Source organism: Fukomys damarensis, unplaced genomic scaffold (assembly GCF_012274545.1).
Source record: "Fukomys damarensis isolate Sample0158 unplaced genomic scaffold, DMR_v1.0_HiC HiC_scaffold_24, whole genome shotgun sequence".
Lineage (NCBI taxonomy): Eukaryota > Metazoa > Chordata > Mammalia > Rodentia > Bathyergidae > Fukomys > Fukomys damarensis.
The window spans coordinates 1,794,504-1,803,892 of record NW_022900936.1 but is presented as its reverse complement, the minus strand read 5'-3'; the positions used below and the strand labels follow the sequence as shown (position 1 = coordinate 1,803,892).

General features: G+C 50.7%; 1 protein-coding gene across 1 annotated transcript in view; it reads right to left on the bottom strand.

The window, feature by feature from the left end:
- Nucleotides 1-9,389, bottom strand: part of Pdxk (pyridoxal kinase) — a 22,668-nt gene that overhangs the window by 8,820 nt on the left and 4,459 nt on the right. The window contains exons 2-4 of the mRNA XM_010636435.2: nucleotides 1,136-1,190; nucleotides 593-697; nucleotides 41-159 (exon numbers count right to left, since the gene is read on the bottom strand). Of these exons, the coding sequence (XP_010634737.1) occupies nucleotides 41-159; nucleotides 593-697; nucleotides 1,136-1,190 (279 nt within the window). The remainder of the gene's footprint in view (nucleotides 1-40; nucleotides 160-592; nucleotides 698-1,135; nucleotides 1,191-9,389) is intronic.

Genomic DNA, 9,389 nt, shown 5'->3' with positions numbered 1-9,389 from the left:
GCGGCCACGGGGCACAGATGCTCTGAGCCAACTCCAGGACAGCCCCGCCCTCGCCCCGCCCGGCCCAGCACCCACCGTACACGAGCCGTGAGTTCTGCTGTTTCAGCTCCTGCACGATGTCCACCACCATGGTCAGGAAGGACGTGTCTCTCGTGTAGCCTTCGGAGGGAAACCAGCGATGCTGAGTCAGGCGTGAGGTGGCGGCCACCCAGGCCACCCGTCGCATGTGGGCTGCGGGGACAGCCTGGGACCGGGCCTGGGCCAGCACGAGGCGCCTGTAGTTGGAGGTCATGCGGGGGAGCACACAGTTCCCAACACAGGCAGAGGCTTTCGGAATGGGGCCTCCCAGAGTGCTGGGATGAAGGTGTGCATCACCATGCCTGGTTCCATGAAGCTTTAAACTTAGGGACTCATGGTGACTGGTGGATGACTAACTACAGTTTCTTCCTGTTTCTGCTTTCCATTTTCAATAATAACCACAGGTCACTTTTAACTGGGTACAAAATGTTTTCAGCTAGGGACTTGACAAGTGGGCTTGCCCTGCAGGTGGCAGCGTTCCCCACTCCTGCCTGCCCCGGAGCAGCAGCCTCACCCGTGAGTACGTAGTCATACTTGTTCACGCTGTTGAGCCTCAGGCCTTGGTACAGCTCCTGGAGCTCGCTGGAGTTCAGCACCTGGCCGCTCCAGTGTGCGTAGCCTGTGGGGAGTGGGCCTCAGGCTGGGAGCCACATCAACCTGTCCCGCGCTGTGGGGGGGCACTGGTCCCCCCCGCTGTGCCCTTAATCAGCACTCCAGGGGCCAAGCCGGGTACCCCAGCTCTTTGCCACAGAGGTGACACAATCACATCCTCCTGAGCCAACTCCAATGCCCCAAAATGGCCTGCGGCCAGGACACAGCAGCAGCAGTGGGGCGCTGCACCCGCACGGGCTGTGCCTGCCTGCTCACAGCCCCACCTGAGCAGATGCAGGCCGGGCGACGCCCGCCCAGAGTGCACCAAGGCCACCCGGAGGGGACTGAAGGGGGTACAGGGGCCTCCCGAGAATAACAGGGAGTCAGGAGGTGCCCATCCCTGACTCCTGCCTGAGGGGCTGCTCTCCATCCTACTCCACCCTCGCACCCCATGCCAAGGCCTCACCTGTGTGGTTGGAAAACTGGACTGAGTTCACCGCATCAATCTCAAAGCCCAGGACCTGTAAGACATGGCAGAATGTGGCATAGGAGGCCGGCTGGGGCCCACGAGCCTGCCGCAATCTGGAGGTTACTGGTGTGGGGTTGAGAGGGCCCCCAAGCCTGGCGATGGGCTTCTGCCCCTCTTCCCTCAGGAACCGCAGGAGCAACCAGCCGAGGGCCAGAGGAGCCCGCCCAGAGCAGGGGAAAGGGCTCTGTGAGCTGCATCGACACCATGCCGTGGACCAGGACGGTGAGGGAATGGGGCCACCTGTGGGGAGGGTGCCCAGTCCCCTCCCCAGTCACAGCCACCAGACCACTCCCCCGTGCCAGCAAGGGGCTCTGCCAGGCCAGCAGGGCCTCTGGAGACTTGCAGGACCGCAGGGTCACAAAGGGACTCTGGTTGAGGGGCTGCACACGCTGGCATGTTCATGCAATGGAGCACAAAGCAGCTTTCTGGAGAAAATCAGAAGCTACGGGTCACCAAATTAGTTCAGAGACAGCCAGCCCTGAGCTAGAAAGCTGGTGTTCAACATCTTTCAGAACAAAAGGGTAGGGAGCGATGTCTAAAAGGCTGCGTGTGCCCAAGCCACCCCTGGCATGAGCCACAGTGGCTGAGGGCCACGGGAGATGAGCCACTTCCTGACCCAGCCCCGGAGGTGTGGGCAGCATGCACAGGGCCAGGACATGCCTCAGCCTCCAGTCCAGGCCCCATGTGCAGTGCGGGGGAGAAGCCCAGGTCCCTGTCCCCACAGTGGAGAACAGCAGGAAGAGCTGAAGTTGGGTGGTCTGCCAGGGTCCTGACGAGGACCCAAACCTGCTGCTGGCTCCGACCTGATTCCCAAGTGCAGAGGGCCGGGGCCCTGTGCCCTAGGACAGGGGGAATGGCCACCTCTCCTGCCTGCCCGGCCCTGCTAGCTGCGGCTCCTTCCTCAAACTCAGCCTCCTCGCTCCCTCTGGGTCACCCCAGTCCTCCCCAGAGGGTCCCAACGCCTACGCAGGTCCCCCCCTGGCTGCTGTGTGAGACCCCAGCCAGCTGTGTCCAATCCTCTGTCCCTGCAGGTCAGAGGGGCAGGGACCTCAGCTGGGCAGTGCTGTCACCTCTTCCAGGTAAACGTGGCACACAGCGTGGGGTCCCCCTTGCCAGAACCCCCCAATGAGAGGACAAAGGAAATTTGTAAAACATGATACAAGGAAAAAGGAAGGATGTGGGGAGCAGGAAACCCCCCAAACCATGCAGCGCAGCAGACCAGACCCCATCTCATCTGACCAACAGCCAGTCTCAGTGGGGGCCCGCTGACCAGATGGACAGACAGACAGACAGACGACACAGCTCAGAGCCCGAAATCTGAGGTCCAGGGTTCCCGGCTGTCAGAGGAAGCTTCAAAGAGGGCTGTGCCTGGGCACAGCAATCTCTGCAGACCTGAGCAGCCTGTGGAGGCCTGGCCAGGGGCTCAGCATGGCCCCCATTAACAGCTCCCCTCTGCAGCCTGTGGCCAGGTCCTCCCTCTCCTTGACAGGTGTGACGCTGTGGGCGGTGCTGCCACACCCCCAGAGGACGCAGCCGAGCCCCTCCCAGGAGCGGCGGGCGGGGGGCTGAAGAGGCCAGTGCCGCTCTATGAGGGCTGTCCTGGGCACTGTCAGACCAGCCCAAGGAGGGAACGGTCTGCCATCACCCAGTGTCCTGCCATCACCCTCATGGGACAGCACCACAATATGACCAAGCTGTCCTTCATGATCCAGAGCCATGCACGGACCCTCACCCTCAGCCCTTTTTAATTCTGAGATGGGGTCTTGCTAAGTTGCCCAGGTTGAGATGGAACTGATGATCCTCCCGCCTCAGACTCCCAGAGGGCCAGGATTCCAGGTGTGGACCACCAGGCTCAGCTTCCAAGGACACAGCCTGTGTCTCCGAAGCATCCCCCTCCCCGGCTCACCCAGGACCCAGGTCACCTACCCATGTGTGCACCCCACACCACCGTCATGGACTGGCCCCACCGGTATGTTCCGGAGCCCACTTCCAGGACTGTGGGGCCAGGTAGGGTCACTGCCTGGCTCCCAGATCTCAAGAAATGCACCAGGCAGAGCCGCTGCCACCGCCACCCTGCATCACCACCCACCCACCTGCCACTCACAGCTGCCTCAAATGCCTGAGTGGCTGGCAGAGGGCTGCAGAGCTGCCCAGCAGTGGCTGAAGTGGCACTGTCTGTTAGGGAATTGATCATGTTAAAGTATGCTGTGACGCCGCCTCACAGGCTGCATTCTCCTGGTACCTCTTGGCTCCTAAAATGACCTCTTGCCCTTATCTCTGGTTTCCCTCCCCCCCACGGCCACAGTGGTCCAGGAAGTTGAAACCTGTGTCTGCAGGACTGGGCCCATAAAAGCAATCTGGCCTGTGACAGGTTAAAAGTAGCTCACTCCTCATAGATAAGCAATAGCCCACCCCAAAACTGATAAAAGGACCTTCCTTTCTTTGTTCTCTCTCTCCTTCTGCTTCTTCTTCCTCCTCTCTCTCTCTCTCTCTCTCTACCTTCCGCCTCCTGCTCGCCTCCCTACAATAAAGATCTCCTGCCGGACCTCTCGGTGCGTGAGTGGCCTAATTGGGAAGGGGCACCCGAAAGGGCACGCGAACCCCCCTTTCATTGGTGTCAGAAGTGGGATCTGGGATTGCCAGGCCCACAGGCTAAAACGCCTGGGGCCCGAAACCCAGATTCCAGGGTGCCCCTGCTCAGCCCCCGCCCGACGTCCGCGACCATTCTCCTCGTCGCCATCTTCGCAGCCACCACCGACCTGCTGATCTTCCGACCCACACCTTTTTGGGTAAGTTCCCCTTCTGAGAAGTCCTCAGGGTAACGGGGACCCCAGACTCCAGACCACCCACTAAGACCACGTCCGGGACAAGGCCGGGGCCCAGGTCCTCTGTCCCTCAGTTTTGGCAAACTGGGTTTGCCTCCGTTGAGTCCGGGACTTAGTTCGCATAAATTCCTATCTCGCGTAAGGTACGCCTTCGCGGGAGACCAAATTTCAGCTTTCTAGACCAGGACTAGAAAAAGAGGAGTTTTATCAGAACTCTCGGAGACGTCTGGTCTTCTGATAACCTCCTGTCCTGGTGGTCATGGGCTCTGATTCCTCCATACCCGACGACTCTCCTTTGGGGTGCTTACTCAGGAATTTGGAGGGTCTTGATTTAAAACCCAAATGGCTAATTCGCTTGTCTACTCAAATTTGGCCCCAATATAAATTAGGCAATCAAAACGTCTGGCCGCCTAACGGCTCCTTTGAATCGGGTCTGATTAGAGACCTTTACAACTTGTGCGAGCGACAAGGAAAATGGTTGGTCGGAGATCCCATATATCCAGGGTTTTTCCTATCTGGCTAGCCAACCCTCTCTTTGTTCCACCACCAAAGTCTCTCCCATACTTCTATTGTTTCAAGGTCGCCTCACAACTGACCCCCCTCCTTCCGATTCTTCAAACCAACCAGACCCGGCAGATGATCCTCCCCACTCACCCCTCCTCCTACACCATCCGACTCCTCCCCTCCTTCGCAATCTCCTACCCCTCCCACTTCTTCTGACTCACCCACCACCCCACCCTATGCTCCACCTCTCACCCGCTCCAAGACACACAAGGGCCACACGATGACACCCTTCTGCAAAGTAGCCAGAGCTGAAAGAATTGTCCATGTTCATACTCCTTTTCCTATGTCTGAACTAGCTCTCATTCAGGCCAGACTTGGTTCTTTTACAGCCGATCCAACTACCTTTATAAAACAATTTCAACTTTTGACTCAGTCTTATCAACTAACTTACCATGATCTTTTTGTAGTTTTAACCAATGCCTTAACTCCCGAGGAAAATAGAAGAGTGCTGGATCAGGCTCGTGCACATGCAGACCAAGAACATTTAACCAACAATCACCACCCGGCAGGTGCTGCTGCAGTCCCTGATCAGGACCCAGAGTGGGACTACAACACAGAGGTGGGAATTGAAGCTCAAAACAGGTACATTAATTGTCTCCTTCATGGGCTCTGCAGAGCCACCATGAAGTCCATTAATTATGAAAAGTTAAATGAAATCATACAGGACAAAAATTAAAATCCATCCACCTTTTTACAAAGCCTGATGGATGGCCTCCGCCAACATACTAAACTAGACCCTGAATCTGTGGATGGCCAGAGATTAATTATGATACATTTCTTTTCTTGGAACTACCCCGATATTAGACTTAAACTAAAAAAGCTTGACGGAGGGCCCTTGACCCCTCAAGCAGAGGTTCTGGCTACAGCATTCAAGGCCTACCATGGCCGAGATGACCTTAAAGCTACAAAAAAATGTCAATGATTAACACAGGCTCTTAATTCGAACAGTCCACCTGCGCCACAGGGAAGAAAAACCCTACAAAAGGGCTCCCAACCACCAGGCCCCTGTTACAGGTATAATCAGGAAGGCCACTGGACAAAGGACTGTCCTAATCCCAAGGTGCCAACTAAGCCCTGTCCCAAATGCCACCAGAGGGGACATTGGGGTATAGACTGTCCCTTGGCGTCCAACCGTCATTCGATCGTCAGCCCCACAGCTCCCCAACCTGCGGACCTGATAGGTCTAGTGACACTGAGGGACTATGAAGAGGCCCTGGCACACCTGGCCCAACGTGGATCACCGCCCAGGAACCCAGGGTAACCTTAACTGTGGTAGGTAGGACCATTTCTTTCTTATTGGATACTGGTGCCAGCTTCTCTGCATTACGAGAATATTGGGGACCTACCTCCCTTTCTCAGACTTCTATTGTAGGGATAGAAGGCCAACTACAGTGCCCTCTCCAGACTCCCTTACTGTCATACATAATTGGCAATTTTCCATTCCTTCATTCATTCCTAGTTCTCCCATCCTGCCCGGTCCCTTTATTGGGCGGCGATATTTTATCCCAAATTGGAACATCCATTCATTTTTCTATGCCGAGCCCTTCCAACACTCCGACAGCTTCCCTCTGCCTGATACTATCTCAAGCCCTCCAATCCTCATCTTCCCAATCCAACTGGCCAATTAGCCCCTCTCTTGTTAATCCTCAAGTGTGGGATATTCACTCTCCCTCAATAGCCAAATGTCCCCGTCAGAATTCTCCTTAAAAATCCCTCACAATTCCCTAGTTTGACACAATATCCCCTCCCCCGCTCTAATTTAGAGGGACTAACTCCCATAATATATGATCTCTTACAAAAGAGACTTCTGAGACATGCCAACTCTCCCTTTAACACTCCCATTTTAGCAATAAAAAAAAAAACCCAATGGGACATACCGATTAGTTCAGGACCTTAAGATCATTAATTCAGCTGTTGTTCCCATACATCCTATCGTGCCAAACCCATATACCCTCCTGTCTTCCATCCGATCCAATGCCACTTATTTTTCTGTTCTAGACCTCAAGGATACATTCTTTTCTATCCCTTTACACAAAGATTCTCAAGACATTTTCACATTTACCTGGACTGATCTCTTACACTTAAAGAGGCCTCCCGGTAAATAAACACGGCCATTTAGCTTTACTGTGCTAGAGGATACAAATGGAAAAAAAGCATGGTCAGACTAAAAAAATGGAACAGGACTTACACTCAGATTAAAAAAAATTAAAATGAAAAAAAAAAAACAAAACAAAACACTACAAGCCAGAAAAACTGCAATTGTGTTTTACCAGACATCAAAAGATTTTTACAAGAAAAATCAAATTAGAAATTTTAACTATTTGTTAAATGTATCCTTGTTTCAATTTGAATTAAGTTTAATTGGTGTGCTTTAAACATTTCTTGTACATTGCAAATTCTTGAATTGTGATTATAAGGTTAACTTACACTTTTCTATACTTTGTTGATAAAAACTCAAGGTTAATACTGTTCTATTGACAGCCAGTCAAATTTTAAGATATAACAATCTAAAAACAAAAAAGGACACTTTAAGCTAAAATTTGTTATAGAAGGTTTACAATAAGTGAGACGGCAGAGAAAAAAAATTAAGAAAACTATGGATAAAAGAGATATACTTTTGATATAAAAGGATTTTATATGTATGTCTTGTTAAAAAGATATAAAGAAAGATATACAAGACCAGAAGGCTTAAGTATGTAAAAAAGGTATGTGGAAATAATTTAACAAGAAAATATGTATGTTTGCTTGTTGATTTCAAGTTTGTTACAGAAGGTTTACTTTTATAGTATTAACAGCTTTCATTCCTTTTGATTCTAATTCTATGAGATCTGTTAATTGACCTGCAAAGGTTTTGACTAGTCATAACTAAAAGATTTTATAGTTCAATTGGCCAAAACCATCTGTGTACACTCTAGTTTAAATTGTCTTATATGTTTGTCTGTCTAAATGTTATCTGGTTTTACTTTTTCTAGAGGGCCTGAGGCCTTCCCTATAAAAACAGAGGGCTTCAGAAGTGTACAAGATTTTATTAAAAATTCCAAGGTTTGGTCTGCCTCTCTCCATAGACAATGACAATGGGCCAGCATTTATAACAGGTTATATAAGATCTAGCTAAACTGTTATACTGCTTATTGACCTCAGAGTTCTTGTAAGGTTAAAAAATGATAAATTATACCCTTAAGGTAAATATTGTCAAATAACACCAGGTTATGAGTTGATCGGCTCCCTTTGACCTTCTTTTAAATAAAAGATACCCCAAGTCATACTGGGTTATCCCCATAGGAGGTCTTGTTTAAAAGGCCACCCTATATCTTGAGAGACTTTATATATGAAAAGGGCCATATATAAGACACTTATGGTTACTCCCACAGCTGTCAAGTTAACTAAAGTTCAGCTACCACCACTCTAAAGTAAAACAGGTCTATCCAGAAAACTTCATAGACTTTGACTCCAGGAGACAATGCACTCAAAGCCCTGCTCTAAATTTAAGTATTGCCCAGGATCCTTCACCATCATCCAGTCCTGAGTCAGATAAGCCAACCTAACTGTTTACCCTCTCATCCTCTCACAGGGTATTGTGACCCATTTCACACTACAACAGCCATTGATATCCTAAGTCTTCTTATATTAGTACTCCTGGGACTTGTCCTTGGGATAGGATTGGCCACAGTATCTCCTCCCAATTATAATTTTACTTCCAGGTGTTTACTCTCATTGGCCTATTACCTCATAATCTCATTCTTTGCCATTCTTAATTAATTAGTGGAAACAATAATGGTTCCTCTCCTGCTCCTGTTTTCTCTCCTAAACCTTACCCAAGCCGTTAGGCCCCTGGTATATACCTTGACTCTCTCCCAGCCTAACTCAGCCGTCCTTCAGACCCAGGTATGATGTCCTAAAATCACATTCCAGGCCACCTTATGCCAGTTCTTTGACCAAATCATCAAATTCCTGCCACTCTTCAGACTGGCCCACAGCTGATTTCTGCTGCCCTTTCCATATCTACCTATACAGTTGCCCCCTGTGTTCTTCATCTTATTCAATCCCAGGTCAGTCGCCTCTCCACTCAAGTCTCCCGACAGACGGCTCACCAGCTGATACTTCAGGCCAGAGACCCCAGTGAGACCACCGTGTTACATGACAGCCAACCAACTAACCATAACTCAGATCTTGGCTCAATTTAAACATTTTCTAAATGATCTTTGGACTGATATTCTCTGGTTTACTCCCCACCCTCCTCCTATTACCTACATAGCCAACTGGATCACTAATACACAGCTCCAAAAAACTTTATCAGATTTCACCCTGTCTGAAGTCACAATCTTTACCTTTATACTTGTTCTTAATAACCCTCCAACCAGTCCACAGCCTCATACAAATTATCTTCTACTCTCCCCTCCCTCATTAACTGATTTGTGTGCTTGGACTTTTCTCAGGAAGCCCTACCAACAATTCCAATGATAACGCTGCTGCTGTCAACAATTCCATGTTCATAAAGGACAACTCAGCCGGCCAACCTCCATGCCTCCCCTAGGTTTCGCTGCTGCTGTCAACAATTCCATGTTCATAAAGGACAACTCAGCCGGCCAACCTCCATGCCTGACCCCTAGGTTGATTCGTCGCCCCAATTCAGCAGGAACTGGATACAGAAGACAGACTCTCCGCCCCTTTTTCCACCTGCCATGGACATGTTGGCTGTCGATTGTTATCCAAAATCAGAGTGGGGAATGTTAGGGAATTGATCATGTTAAAGTCTGCTGTGACGCCGCCTCACAGGCTGCCTTCTCCTGGTGCCTTGGCTC